The sequence below is a fragment of the Grus americana genome, chromosome 11 (genome assembly GCF_028858705.1).
Source record: "Grus americana isolate bGruAme1 chromosome 11, bGruAme1.mat, whole genome shotgun sequence".
NCBI lineage: Eukaryota > Metazoa > Chordata > Aves > Gruiformes > Gruidae > Grus > Grus americana.
The window spans coordinates 18,532,871-18,547,230 of record NC_072862.1 but is presented as its reverse complement, the minus strand read 5'-3'; the positions used below and the strand labels follow the sequence as shown (position 1 = coordinate 18,547,230).

General features: G+C 65.0%; 1 protein-coding gene across 2 annotated transcripts in view; it reads left to right on the top strand.

Annotated features, from left to right (window-relative positions):
• CACNA2D2 (calcium voltage-gated channel auxiliary subunit alpha2delta 2) overlaps nucleotides 1-14,360 on the top strand; it is a 224,074-nt gene that overhangs the window by 201,042 nt on the left and 8,672 nt on the right. The window contains exons 8-24 of one of the 2 annotated variants that reach the window (XM_054838535.1): nucleotides 45-102; nucleotides 2,190-2,240; nucleotides 2,414-2,513; nucleotides 3,377-3,535; nucleotides 4,018-4,125; nucleotides 4,861-4,939; nucleotides 5,145-5,194; nucleotides 6,109-6,198; nucleotides 6,414-6,482; nucleotides 6,933-7,007; nucleotides 7,485-7,559; nucleotides 7,732-7,803; nucleotides 8,142-8,213; nucleotides 8,391-8,452; nucleotides 10,209-10,285; nucleotides 11,511-11,531; nucleotides 13,859-13,919. In XM_054838535.1, coding sequence (XP_054694510.1) covers nucleotides 45-102; nucleotides 2,190-2,240; nucleotides 2,414-2,513; nucleotides 3,377-3,535; nucleotides 4,018-4,125; nucleotides 4,861-4,939; nucleotides 5,145-5,194; nucleotides 6,109-6,198; nucleotides 6,414-6,482; nucleotides 6,933-7,007; nucleotides 7,485-7,559; nucleotides 7,732-7,803; nucleotides 8,142-8,213; nucleotides 8,391-8,452; nucleotides 10,209-10,285; nucleotides 11,511-11,531; nucleotides 13,859-13,919 — 1,279 coding nt within the window. The remainder of the gene's footprint in view (nucleotides 1-44; nucleotides 103-2,189; nucleotides 2,241-2,413; nucleotides 2,514-3,376; nucleotides 3,536-4,017; nucleotides 4,126-4,860; nucleotides 4,940-5,144; nucleotides 5,195-6,108; nucleotides 6,199-6,413; nucleotides 6,483-6,932; nucleotides 7,008-7,484; nucleotides 7,560-7,731; nucleotides 7,804-8,141; nucleotides 8,214-8,390; nucleotides 8,453-10,208; nucleotides 10,286-11,510; nucleotides 11,532-13,858; nucleotides 13,920-14,360) is intronic. The other variant, XM_054838536.1, reaches the window with a different exon arrangement.

Genomic DNA, 14,360 nt, shown 5'->3' with positions numbered 1-14,360 from the left:
CCTGGGACAGCCCTGCCTCGCTTACCGGTGCCTTCCCCCCACAGCCACCCCGTGGAGAGCCCCCAATAAGATCGACCTCTACGACGTGCGCAGGCGGCCCTGGTAAGGGGGTGCCGGGTGGGGAGGGGGGTCCCTTGGCCGGCCCTTCCCGGCCGGGAGCAACCGGCTCCCTCCCCTTTCCACGTCACGCATGGCTGGCGTTGGCAAACGCACGCAGTAACGCGGGCAGGGGCATCCGAGCCGCGGCTCCTGGGGAGGCAGAGTCTGGGATGGAGAGAGAAATCCTTGGATACGGATCAAGCGTGGAGAGCCACCCCTCGCCCTGCTTCCCCCGTAGCCGCGGCTGCCGGCGCTCGGTCCCGGCCCAGCATTCCCATCCAAACGGGAACACAACCAGCTCTCGGAAACCGTGAGCTGGGAGCATGGAGAGAAATACCTGCAAGCGGCCGTTTAGCACGCGCAGGGTGAGACGGGATTGAATTGCTTCCCCTTAGCCCAGGTCGAGGTGCTGGCCTGGCAGCGCTAATTACCGTGCTGCCCGTGGGGCTGGGGGACCTGCGGCCCCGTCCTGCCCGCGGTTGCTGCCTAAAAATGCAGGCATGGAGAGGAAAGCGGGCACCTGTGTCCCGGGGGAGCACCCCCTGCCCGTCCCCCTGCCTGCGCCGGGAGCTGCCCCCCTCTCCTTGTCAGGAAATTAATGGCCCTGCTACTATGGTTAATTGGCTTTGATTGCTCCACATTAATTATTAACTGTTCTCCGCCAGGGCATCCGTGCGGGTTATTTGCAGAGTGGGGACTGGCAGCCGTTTTAGGGGGCTGCTGGTGCGTATGGGGGTACCAAGCCCGGCTAGCCCGGTTGCCTGCCCACTAGCCACGCACTCGCCCACCCAGCCATGGAGGAGCAGCAGCATCCTTGGTGCTGGGGGCAGCACGCCCCTGGGGCACCCCTTTGGGGTCCTGCCCTGCCCTCACACCCGGGTCCAGCCGCGGCACACAGCCCTCGCCGCTCGGCTGCCGGGCTCGGCAGGGGCCACGGTGCTGCCTGCAGCCTCGACAGGGCCGCCAGCGCCGCTCGTCTGCCTTCCCCTCCCTTGATGAATGGCACTATTAACCGCAGCCTTCTCCTGCGGAGCCCGGGGCATTAATCTGAGCGGGGCAGCCGGAGATGGATGCACTGCCACAACCCGTTACGGGCAGCATCTTAGTTGGGCTCCACGCAGGCAGCCCAGCCCCGGGCAGCGGGGCAGGCACCGAGCCCCCCGGCCCCCGCCAGCCGGCAGGAAGCCTGCGGGCAGCTGCCTGCCCGTCCTGCACCCCAGCGTGAGGGGGTGCCTCGGGGAGATGCGGCACCCATGCTGGGAGGTCCCCACGTGCCAGCATCCCGCATCCCACCTGGGTAATCACTTGTGATTAGGGAACATCAGGACCTGGGATTAGCGATCAGAGCCTGCCCCTTCCCCAGTCCTCCCCAGTAATGGTAATTGATACTAATAACACACTAATTAATTTGTGTCAGGCCTGATCCTGATCAAGCCAATAATGAGGCACCCTTGGACTTCAGCCACGGCAGGATCAGGCCCCACACGGTGGGACGAGGACGCTGGGCTGTGCCTGGCCGTTGCCCGGATGGCTGCTCAGCACCACGCCGGCTCTGTCCCACGCAGGATGGCACAGTGGGGCCAGGAGCAGGACCGGGTGCTTCAAGGGGCGAGGAAGGGTTCCCTAATTGTTTTCAGGGGGGAGGATTTACGTAGTAGTATTATTTTTCCTCCTCGTAGCTAAAAATAACCTAATCAGCCTGGCCTTTGAAGCTACCAGGGGGGTAAATAGCATCTTAATATGGATGTGTGTGTCAGCATAATCAGCGTGCAGAAAAAGGCCCGCGATGATGGAAGAGTTTAGCATTTAGAGCTCATTAGGCTGATACGGTACCGAGCGGCGGGTCGCTGGCGGTCTACCATGCCGCGCCATGCCACGCCGTGCAGCATCCTTGCCTCTGCTCGCCCACCACCGCCTCGTCCGCGCTCCTCGCCGCGGGGTCACCACAGCTGTGGGTGCACAGGCGCTCTCGACGCGGCTCCCCGGCTGCCTGTGCCCTGGCAGGGCTTTGTTCTTGGGCTGTACCCAGCAGGGTCAGGGTGTGCCCCCAAAATGAGTTGACCCCGCTGACCCCCCTCTGCGCCCCACAGGTACATCCAAGGCGCCTCCTCCCCAAAGGACATGGTCATCATCGTGGACGTGTGAGTACACGGGTGGGGGCCGTGGGCGGGCTGAGCCAGGGCGGGACGGTGGCACAGCTCCCCGGGGTGCCGCTGTCCCACCGGTGGCCCCGGGGAAGCTGCGTGGGACAGCACCGGCGGGGAGCCCCGTGCCCCCTCGCTGCCGAGCCCCCAGCACCCCTCTCTCTTGCCAGGAGTGGCAGTGTGAGCGGCCTCACCCTCAAGCTGATGAAGACATCGGTCTATGAGATGCTGGACACCCTCTCCGATGATGACTACGTCAACGTGGCCTCGGTGAGTGCCATGGGGTGGGCAGCAGGGTGGTGCCCCCCCGGCAGCTCCCAGCCCCCAAGCGTGGGAGCCCTTTGCCCCCAGACCCACCCAGCCAGGGGCTCTGCAGAGTGAGAAATGACGTTGCTCTTAGTTCTTCACCACCCACCTGCGCGTGTGCGAGGAAATGGCTGCTTGGGGCTCGGCTGTGCGGGGTGGCGAACAAAAGCCACCTCCATCGCAGGCTGTTTGGCAGAGGTGCTCCCAGGGCAATCCCGACCAGCCACCTCCTGTCTGTCACCAGCCAGTGACATCATACCCCCTGTGGTGATGTCACCAGCCTGTGACCTCACGCAGCACAGCGGCCGTGCCACCGCATCTGTGCATCGCTGGGCGCCCAGCCCACGCCGGCCCTCCCCTGTCTGGCCACGAGCACGCTGGTGCTAATTAACGTGTCTGGCCCGGCTCCGTTAGCTGGATCGCTGCTCTCTTAATGAATGGCCCCTATTGCCAGCAAATGAAGCCGTAAGCGAGAGGCAGCACCTGCTCCCGCTGCCGGCACGGCACGGCACGCCTGCTTGCACGAGCCCAGGGGTCCTGCAGAAGCAAGAGTGCCGGAAAGCCCTGCGCTGGCAGCACCCGCTGCCGGCACCCGTGCCAGGAGGCTCAGTGCTGGATTTGGCCCAGGCTAAGCCCCAGTCTCAGCGTCGGCCGTCCCCGGGTCGTGGGACACGGGATGCTTCGGCTGTCCCCGGGTCGTGGGACACGGGATGCTCCGGCTGCCTCCTGCCCGTGGGAGCTGAGCGTGGCAGGCGATGCCCACCGAGGGCTGCCTTTGGATCCCCGTCCCCTTTCTGTGACCCGCTCCCCTCCCTTTCACCTCCCAGTTCAACGAGAAGGCGAAGCCGGTGTCGTGCTTCAAGCACCTGGTGCAGGCCAACATCCGCAACAAGAAGGTCTTCAAGGAGGACGTGCAGGGGATGGTGGCCAAGGGCACGACTGACTACAAGGCTGGCTTTGAGTACGCCTTCGACCAGCTGCAGAACGTGAGCTGGGGGCCGGGCTGCGGGCTGGGGGGGGCAGAGTGCACCCTTGGGTGCTGGGGGCGACGGGAGAGCTCTGAGCAACCCAGCTGCTGCCCTGCGCCTGCTTTGGCGTGCAGAGGGCTCCTTGTCCTCCCTTGCAATGCCGGGGGGGACATCCCACCCCCAGCACGCTGTAGCTGAGGCTTCGGTGGAGCCGCTGCCCCTCTGGGTTATTAATATTAAACGTTAGCAGGGCCGGGCACCCAGCCGTGTGCCATGCTGCCGGCAAAATAAAGATGAATGGTGCTATTAGGTGCCGAGCGGCAATAGCCACAACATCGTTTCCAAGCAGACGGCGTCCCTCCCCCTGCCTGTTCACCTGGGCCACCCTCACCCTGGAGAAACAGGGAAAGAGACGGGTCGTGGCCAGCCCTCCTGGCTGCATCCCGCCCAGCACCGCTCGCTCCAGGTCCGGGCTCAGGCGCTGTCTCTCTGCCCCGCAGTCCAACATCACGCGTGCCAACTGCAACAAGATGATCATGATGTTTACGGACGGCGGCGAGGACCGGGTGCAGGACGTCTTTGAGAAGTACAACTGGCCCAATAAGACGGTGAGGGGCGGTGGGGCCGCGTGCCGGGCTGGGGCCGCTCGCCAGGGAGGGACGTGGCTGCTCCAGCTCCATTGCCAGCTTCTGCCTCGTTTGCCTTACCGCCGTCCTCTCTCCCCAACAGCCTGCGCCCGCGCCGAGCACTGCCCTGGTAGTGGGGTGGCTGACGCGCCGGTGACGTTTATAGCCGGCTCCCACCTTGGAGTACGGGAGACGTGGGGCCGGGCACCCCGCAGGCTGCTGGGGATGGGATGGGGCTGGGGGGCTCCCCGAGCGCCTGCCCTGGGGGGAGCACACCCCAGGCGTGGGAGACGGGGCTGCTTGCAGGCAGGAGGGTCCTCATTGCCACCCAGCTCCCCGGGACCTAGAGACCCGTGGGGTGGTGGGATCCTGGGCCGCGCAGGACCCTCAGAGAGCACGGGCCCCTCTGGGTGCAGCGATGCCCCAGCATGCAGACCCCCAGTCCCACCAGGGTAGGTGGCTTGGGCCGATGTGGTGGTGGCGAGGGACAGGACTGGCCGGGGCTGGGCGCAGACAGGGGGGCTCCCTTGCTGCCCACGCAGCTGGTGTTCGCAGGAGCCTTCCTCTGCCCACCTGCGCTCGGCTGCTGGCAGTGTGGCCTGCGTGGCGGAGGGCAATGCCGCGCTGTCCCTCGGGATGCTGCCGTTAGCCAGGAGTGCCGGGTGTGGAAGACCGGGGTGCCCGGCAGACGGCCCTCACCGCCGCACTCTGCCGCAGGTGCGGGTCTTCACCTTCTCCGTTGGGCAGCACAACTACGACGTGACCCCGCTGCAATGGATGGCCTGCGCCAACAAAGGTGAGCGGGGCCGGCACGGGAGGCTGCGGGGTGCTGGGGTCACCCCTTGCACGGGGACTGGCCCTGGCGCTCCGCACATGCTGCTGCTCACAAGGCGCTGGCTGCAATCTTGGAGGGCTGGACAGCAGGATGGGCAGCAGGACAGCCAGACTGCCCGACAGGCAGACGGCTGGCTCTCTAGCTGCCTTTCTCTTTATTTTCCAAGGTTACTACTTTGAAATCCCCTCGATTGGCGCCATCCGCATCAACACACAGGTATGGCGGGGTGCGGGCAGGCAGGCAGCGCTCTTTGCCTGGCAGCCGCAGGCAGAGCCGCCCTCCCGGGGGTGCCCTGCCTGGAGGGGTGCTCAGGCAGCCCCGGACCCCTGCAGCGAGCCCAAAGGCTGGCGGCGAGCGTGGCAGCAAGCCAAGCCCTCAGCCAGGCCTTGCGCTACTGAAATAAGTAATTCAGCTTCTGCAGCTCCCCACGGACCTGCTGCCTTTTGAGTGACTAATTATGAAACATCAGGCGTTAATCAGCGCAGAGCCGAGCCGAGCGCGGGCAGGGCCAGCCTTAGCAGAGCCAGGCGTGTCCGCCCCACGCCCCGTCCCCCTGCCCCTTTTCTGCCCCTTTTCGTTGTTGGATGCACACGAGGTGCCGTGGGGGGCAGGTGACGGGGGGCCCTGAGCGGGACAGCCCCTCGGGGCAGGGCTGGCATGGTGGCACAGGGGCTGCCCCCTCGCCCCGGGGTCTGCCTTGGCAAGGGGAGCCAGGACGAGAGAAACCTGCCTCGGGAGAAGATCCCAAAAGGCCAGCAGCGGCAGCCAGGGAGACAGCAGCGAGGGGGTCCAGGTGCGACAGAGCAAGCCCAGCGCCAGGGACGGTTGGGAGCTATGGGGCTCTGGCTGGAGCTGCCTGGGGAGCCCCCGCCCTGCCCGCACACGGCCGATGGCGAGCAGCGCCTTGTTTGCATCTCGGTAGCCCCGTTTGGTTCCCAGCTGGAGCCGTTACCCCCGGGGTTGGTAGCTGCCAAGCCCCCTCCCCTAGCTCGGCCTGCGGCTGGGGGCTGGCACCGAGCACCCTATTGAATAGTCCCTGGGGTGTGTGTGGGGACAGGGGTGTCACCGGGTTGGAGCAGGGAGGCACCCGGCTCCCCTGTCGTGCTTTCCTCTGCCCTGTGTCCCTGCAGGAGTACCTGGACGTGCTGGGCAGACCCATGGTCCTGGCTGGGAACCGAGCCAAGCAGGTTCAGTGGACCAATGTCTACCAGGATGCCTTGGTAAGGACCTCCAGCCCCGGGGCGCGGGTGGGGACACTGGCCCCGGGGTCCCACACAGCCCTGGGGTGCAGGTGGGGATCCGCAGCTCCAGGGTCCCGCACTGCACATGCCCCCACCTCCCTTGCCATGGGGGTAACCCCCTTCTGCTGCCCACCCCCAGCTCTGGGTCCCGGGGCCAGCGAGGGGCCATGGGACACCCTCCTGTGCTTGTACAGGGGCTCGGTCTGGTGGTGACGGGAACGCTGCCGGTGTTCAACCTGACAGAGGACAGCAGTGACAGGAAGGTAGGAGATGTGGCTGCCACCGCCCTGGCTGCACTGGGACTCCCTGTGCGGGGCCGTGGCAGGGTGGGGAGGGTGCCCCAACACTGGTGCATGGGTGCAGGGGGGAGACTGACAATACATGATGCACTGGCACCCCTGGGGTGCTGCCTGCTCTGCGCCCCCTCTCTGGGGTGAGACCCGGGGTGACCATTGTCCCCAGGACCCAAAATGGCCTTGGCCAGCTCTCCCGGTTCAACAGGGACAACTGGCAGCTGCAAGTCCCTGGGTGGTGCAGTGTCCCATGGGGGGCTGCTGGGGTCTGGCACGTCCCACCCTGTGCCCCTGCGGTGTCCAGATCCAACCCACACATCCCCAGAGGCAGAGGAGGTCCATCCCCCTGGTTCCCTGTCCCCATCAGCGGCAGGTGACAGCCCTGCTCCCACCCGCCTCCCTCCCTGCGCTTCCTTCCAGAACCAGCTCATCCTGGGCGTGATGGGGATCGACGTGGCTCTCAACGACATCAAGAGGCTGACGCCGCGATACAACGTGCGTGGGGGCCCCTTCCCCTCCGTCCCTGCCCTGTGCTGCCCGAGCCTGGCATGGGAGCCCGCTGCGGGGAGCCCCGAGCTGTGCCCCCCCCCAGCACCTCCATCTCACCTCTGGCAGCGCTGGCAGTAGCAGGGTGCAGAAGCCATGATTGCAGGCAGGGACTGGGGCGGGCAGGCAGGTGGGCAGGCAGGGATCAGAGCTGGGTGGTGCCTTGGAACCCGGAGCAGAGCTGAAACCATTGCAGGGTCAGCGGGGAATAAACCTTACCAGCCTGGGGAAAGGGGCAGCGGGCAAAATCCAGAGCCGAGGTGGGAGATGCTGTTGGCCCGAGAATAGAAACAGATGGATAGAAAAGGCTGAGCCCCGGGGGTGGCGTGGGGCGAGCTCTGCCTGCAGTGGTGAGGGCGATCACACCGGCGCGGCACGCCGCAGAGCCGCCTGCCTGGCCTCAGCTTCCCTCCTGTCCTCCCGCAGCTGGGAGCAAACGGTTACGTCTTCGCCATCGACCTGAACGGCTACGTCCTGCTGCACCCCAACCTGCAGCCCCAGGTGAGGAGGGGCCCGTCGGGGTGGCAGCAGCGGGGACTAGCCAGGCCCTGTGGGACACGTGGCTTCCCAGGGTCATTAGACGCTAATTTGGGAATTGTGATGAGTTTGTCCGGACTCGGCGGCAGCTGCGGGAGCCCTGAGCCCTTCCCCGGCTCTCCCTTTCTGCCTGCAGATCATCAATTTCCGCGAGCCAGTGACACTGGACTTCCTGGATGCTGAGCTGGAGGACGAGAACAAGGAGGAGGTGGGCAGACCTGGGGGCAGCTCTGGGGGTACAGGCTGGCCCCCCTGATCTGCAGTTGCAAAGGGCACTCAGCCCCTCCAGCCCGCCCTGGGCAGCACCTCATCTGAAGCGCCCCGGCACAGCTCCCGCGGGGACGGGAGCCGGGTCACTGTCCCCTGGGTGCCAGCCTGGCTCTGCCTGCCCCGCACTCCCCAGCCTCCCTCCCTGCCTGCCCCGGAGCCCCCCCGGGCTGCTCACCCCTGCACCCCCCGGGACCCCAGTGCCACCCTGCTGGGTGGGTGCCTGTGGGTGCCTGGCCGGGCTCTGTGGCCCTCAGTCGCCTCCTCTGTGTCCCCCAGATCCGGAGAAGCATGATTGATGGGAACGACGGGCAGAGGTTCATCAAGACCCTCATCAAGTCCCTGGATGAGGTAAGGCTGCAGGGGAAGGGGGTCATGGCCAAAACCGCTGCCGTGCTGAGCACCCAACCCCGGTGGCGGGGAGTGAGGGGCCGTGTCTGGCACCAGGCTCGGAGCTGGGGTCCCGTGCCACCGTGCTGGCAGGATCCCGGCGCCGCGGAGGCCTGACTGGTTCCCTCTGAACCGCAGCAATACATCGACGAGGTATTCAGGACCTACACATGGGCCCCCATCAAAAGCACCAACTACAGGTGAGCGGCGCTGCCAGCGCACCCCATTTGCCCGGCATCGGCCGGACCCCCACCAGCACGGGGCTGCGGTCTCGTGCCTGCAGCTCGGGAGGTCCCGGAGGCCACCAGGAACGTGTCCCGTGGGCTGCAGCATTGCAAACATGCCGTCGGGTTGTTGCATGCAGCCAGGGACACTCCCAAAAGTGCTGCCCGCCGGTATTCGGCACTGCTGGCCGTGGTCCCCGGGGCTCAGGACGAGCGCTGCAGGGCTGGCGTGCAAGGTGCCAGACAAGGGACAGCCGTGCCACCGCCTGCCTGCACAACCGGGGGCTTTCACAGGTCTCTGCCTGCTGTGGGGTGGGTGACGGTGACGCGCGCCCGCCCTGCAGCATAAGCAGCTGCTGAGAAGGGGAAGGACTGCATTTGTTGCCCAGTTTGCACCAGTTTGGACCAGCAGATGCGTAAAAAAGACCCCGGCGTCATCATGTCTGTGCTGTCCAACTGATGCTGTCTTCGTCCTGCGAGGAGCCGCGTGGTCCCCTCGCCGTACCCTCCTCCTCCTCACCACCCGGCTCAGGAGGGGCCAGCAAGGGTCACGGCCACCTCCCAGAGCTGCCAGGTGTCCCCCACACAGCTCCGGTCCTGTCCCCCACCGTGGCACCCCTTCTGAGCCAAGCAGCGCTGTTGGGGAGGGGACAATGACACGGGGTGACACAGCTGGGGCTGGGGCTGCGGGTGGATCTGTAGGGCAGAAGGTGCTGCCAGGGTCCCTGCGCTCCCGTGGCTCCGTGGCAGGGATCTTCCCCGGGGTTCCCTGGGGCACCATCAGCACAGGGTGCCACCCTCCTGTTGCACGAGTGGTTTGGGGTGCCACCACCTCTGTCATGCTTTTTGGAGTGCCGCCACCTCGGCCACGTTTGCTGGGGCGCTCAGCCCGGCTGCCGGGTGCGAATGGGACTGGCTGGAGGGGTGGCCTGGGGGACAAGTCCAGGTCCCGGTGGCTCAGGTGCACGCGTGACATCGGATGAGAGTCAGGGAGGCAGCCCCCACCCGCCGGCCCTCGCTTATCCCAGGCCAGTGCCTGGCACAAACACTGTCACCAAAGGCCACCAGCTGCTGCAGCTGGCGCCCAGGAGCCCGGCTCCTTCCAGCAGCGCGTCCCGTGGGTTCGGCAGCCCCGGCACCACCCCCTGCCCCCTCCTTTCCCACCCCCATCCTGCGCCCCACGTGCCAGACCCCTGGCTGGTGGAGCCCTCTCCTTCCTGGCTCACCAGTAGCTGGTGCCTCCGTAATGGTTGTCTCGGTGTCCCCTCGCTGGGAAGGTTTTGTCCCTTCTTTCGAGGGCTGTGTCTCTTCCTGCCTTCCTCCCTTACAGGGACGGCACGTCCCTCTTCCCCGTGCACCTCCCTTGGTTCCCAGGCAGGTGTGTCCTGCCCATCTCAGCCCTGGCTGGACAGGCTTGCCACCTCCTCTGCTCGGGGGTGTCCCCGGGATGGCCCTGGGTGCCACCAAGATGGCCCTACACGACCCAGGACAGCCCTGGGTGCTCTGGGGCTGAGCCTGGGTGCCACCAGGATGGCCCCGAGTGCTCCAAGGATAGTCCTGGGTGCCACCAGGATGACCCTGGCTGCTTTGGGGACAACCCTAGGTGCCACCAGGATGACCATGGGCCAGGGCCAGGTGCTGCTGAGGTGTGCCAGGCAGGGGCTGGGGTCCGGCCAAGGGCTCTGAGTGGGTGTAAAGCCTTACACCGCCTGACTCTTCTCCCCCTCCGCAGCCTGGGGCTGGTTCTGCCTCCCTACAGCACCTACTACATCCAGGCCAACCTCAGCGACCAGATCCTGCAAGTGAAGTGTAAGTAGCCCCCGGCTTTCCCCACCGCCCTCTCGCACTCCCGCTCGCCCCCACACCGGCCCGCGGCTGTCGGGGGGAGAAACACGAAGCAAAAACTTGCAAAAAGAGATAGGGATCGCTATGAGAGGAAAAAAAAAAAAAAAAAAATTAAAAATAAGATGCGAGTAGAGGTGAACGCACAGAGGGAAAGGAGCTGCCTGCCTGGGGTGCCCCGGGGTGCCAGGGTTTGGTCCTTATGCTTTGCACCCCAAAACCCAAGCCCCAGGCTGCAGGCAGGCGCTGCCCGTTGCAGGCAGGGGCTGCACCACTGCCTGTTCGCCTCCTGGGGACGAGGGAGGACACTGGAGCAGCCAGTTATTTTGCAAGCCCGGGAAAGTTTGCATGGTTCTCTTTAATTTCCTTTGGTTTATTATGATTCTTTGGTTTCGGTTTAAGCCATTTCTTCTTCTTTTTATGAGTTTGGTTTTGGTTGGTTTCAGTTTCCGTTTGGAATTAATCTGTGTACGTGTGTGTTAGCCTGGCCCCCCCCTTTCTCTCTCTTTCTCTCTCCCCCTGACCCCCAAGCCTTTTTCCCACCGCAGGTCCACGCTGCTCCCAGGGACCCTCTCCCCCGTGGGAGAACCGGACCCTTCCCCTCTCCCCTCCAGTTCCCCCCGTTTCTCCCCCTCGGCCGCCCCGGCGGCTCATCCCCAGCCCCGCTCCGGATCCGGCCCCTGCCGCCCCCTCCATCCGTCGGCAGGAGCCCCGCGTCCCTGCGGGGATGCCGCCAGGCTGCCCCTGTCCCCGGGAGGGGGGACCCCCCGTGTCCTCCCCGGCTCTGCCCACCGTGCCGTGCATGCCCCCTAACTCAGTGAGGCCATTTTGATATCAAGACTGTTGCAACTGTTTGCTACTGACTCTCATTTTCCTTTGGAGTATTGAATATATATATATATATATTTCTCTAGTTATATCTTTGCATTATTTTTTTTATTCTTATTTCACCGTGGCCTTTTCTTTTCCTTTCGTTACTGGGTTTTTCTTTCTTTTTCTTTTTTCATGTCGTTTTTTGCAAGAGGTTTCCTTTTGGTATGATTATGATACACAATATTTTTATTCAAACGGCGATTGAATAAAATATTGTTTGTGCCCCCCTTCCCCCTTTCCACCCAACCCCCTTTTTTTTTGTTTGTTGTTTTTTTGTTTGTTGTTTTTCTTGCTTTCTCTCTATGGTGGATTCACACAGTACCAAACATCAAAATGAAGGGCAAGTATTTTCAGTCTCAGACCACTCACCTTCACCACCCCGTCCCCTGCCCCGTGTCCAGTCCCCCCCCCAGCCCCCCTGCTTGCCCATCTCCCTGCCCGTTTGCCACGCCGAACCTGCAAACCGCCACCAACTCGCCCTTCCTCCCTCCTCCTCCTTCTCCTCCTCTCCTCCAGTTCCCCCTTTATTTGAAAGCAACATGTCTTGTTCTGTCCATGAGAGCTTTGTCACGACGATCCCCCACTCCCTTCCCGCGCATCGCTCCCAAACCTGGTTTGATATTGTTCAAGAGCCAATCTTGTATGAAACTCTGCCGGTTTCGATCCACGAGGTTTTTCGTAGCTAGTTTGGTACCCCACTCTTCTCCCCCCACCCCTCTTCTCGCTCCTCTCCCCCCGCTCGCCCTCCTCTGGCTCCTTCTCCCCCCCGCCCCCATCCCGGCTCCTTTGCTTCCTCCCTCCCCAAGACAACTCAACCTGAAAGGGATAGGGCTGTGCAGGGAGCGGGGGGCTGCGGGGGGGCACCCAGAGGTGGCAGGGACAGAGGGCGGGTGAGGGACCCAGTCCGCCGCCGCCGTCGCCCTCTGGGACAGGCTTTTTTGGGGAAGCCCCCCAAGCACAACCGAGGTGGGGATGGGACCACCGGGGCCATGCCACCCCGCTGCATGGGGGACGGCGAGCCTGGCCTCGAGGGGGGGGGACGTGGGCTGGCCAAGCCTTGGCACACCACACTGCCTGCCCCCACGGCCGCTCGGTGCCGTCCCCGGGGCCCAGCATGGCATGAGGCCCCTGGCAGCCGCAGTGGCCCAGCGCCGTCCGTGCCCCCCGGGAGCAGCCGAGCTTGAACCCAAAGCCCCACCAAGGCAGGCGGGGGGGTGCTGGGGCCGGTACCCCCCCTGTGGCGGAGCGGGACGTCGCCTGTGCGACCCAGGGCAGAATTTGGCCCACGTCCCCACAATGCCCGGCCGCTTGCCGGAGCAGGAGGGGACCCGTGGGGCCGGACCCACAGCTCCCACGCAGCCCCACGGCGGGCCAGGGGACACCCCGGCATGCAGAGTCCCTGGGGGACCCGCCACCACGCTCCCTCCCGCACGCGCCCCGCACGGCACCCCGCACGCGGCGCCCGCCGGCAGCCTGCCCGGCACCACCCGCTCCCCGGCACAGGCAGGGGGACGGCTGCGGGGGGCACGGCAGCGCAGGGGGGGGACGGGGTGGGGAACGGGGCCAGGCGGGCAGGACAGCGGGGAGGTGGAAGTGTCACCCTCAGCCCTGTTCTATCAGCTTTGAGTTGCCTCCTCCCGGCGCCCCTGCGATGGCAATGCTGATGGACCAAGTACGAGTGTTTTGTACTCCTCTCCTCCTCCTCCTCCTCTTCCTCTCATCGGCTTGTACCCAGCCCCTGCCTACAGCCCTCGGAGAGCAACAGTCCAACCTCTGGCTGTACCGTGCAATGCACCGGGGGCTGGCGGGAGGGCGACGGGGTGGCGGTGCCCGCTGGGGGGGGCCGGTGGCCCGGGCGTGTCCCGTAGCACCCCCGCACGCACCCCCTAACCCCATTCGCCCCCGCGAGCTGAACCCCGCATCTGCTGCCCCTCTGCCAGGGGGGTCCTCGAGAGGCACCCCAAACCCTGCTGGGCTGCGACCCCCCCCCCTTAAAGCAGAGCGAGGCGCCGGGCTGGAGGGCAAGCGTGGGCCCCCATCCCCGTTGGGGTCCCACCGCCCTGGGGAGGGAGGGGGCCGGCGGGGGCCGGCGGCAGAGCCCGGCAGCGCATTGCACGGCACTTTGCTGGGCAGGGAGCCTCTGGTTGGACTGTCCTCGGCAAGGTTCCCCGTTTGGCCATGTCGATGCCTGAAAACTCCTCTTTTTTTTTCCCCCCCTCAACAACCGAGTGTTTTGGTGATCCTCCTCCGGCCAGGAGCGCAGCATGCGGTTCCCTGCCCTCGCCCACCACCCCCCCGAGAGAGAGACGCCCCCACGCCCTCCCAGACATGCATATATATACATGTGCGCACATATATATATGTGTGTGTGTCTCTGTGTGTCCCTGCGTACACGCCGCCGGCCGCGCGTACGCAACCACCTTCAGCCCGCGACCGAGCAAATTCGAGCCGAGGTGGGCAAACCTCTCCCGATTTGGCTATGACTTTCCTTCCCGTGCGGTGCCAGCGACAGCAGAACGGCCTTTTCCTTCCTCTCTTGTTACCAAGAGCAGCAAATACCTTTTTTTTTTTGTTCCCTCCCCTCTCTCTCTGTCCGTCTCTCTCCCTCCTGGCCCCTGGCGTCCCCGTCCCCCCTCCCCGCCGGATAACCTTCCCTTTCTGTTGCAGATTTTGAATACCTGCTGCCCAACAGCTTTGAGTCGGAGGGACATGTGTTCATTGCTCCCAGGTAGCTTTGCGTGTGCGCTTGCCGAGGTGTGCATCCGCCCCGGCCCCGCTGCCGACCCCCCCCCCCCCCATTGCCCCCCATCCTTGCCTCATCGTGCCTTGTCCCCCCTCCCCGTCCCCTGTCGCTGTGTGTGTCGTGTGCCCGCTCGGTCAGGGGTGGCTGTCGCCGGGACCCCGGCCCCGCTCCGCCACCCGGTTGCATCCAGCACGGTATATATGCACCCGGTGCGGCCCGACCTCTGCGTGTGCATATATAGGTATAGTTTCTGAAAATGCCCCCGCTGAGCGAGGGGCCGGCGGCGGCATCATACAGTCGTGCTGGCTGCGGGGGGTAGGGAGGGGGAAGGGGAGGTTTGGGCTCAAATCTGGGACGCCCAGGGGGTTTGGGGAGGCTGCCGGACGCAGGCTGCGGACAGGCACGCAAGGACAGCGTAGCGGCCCC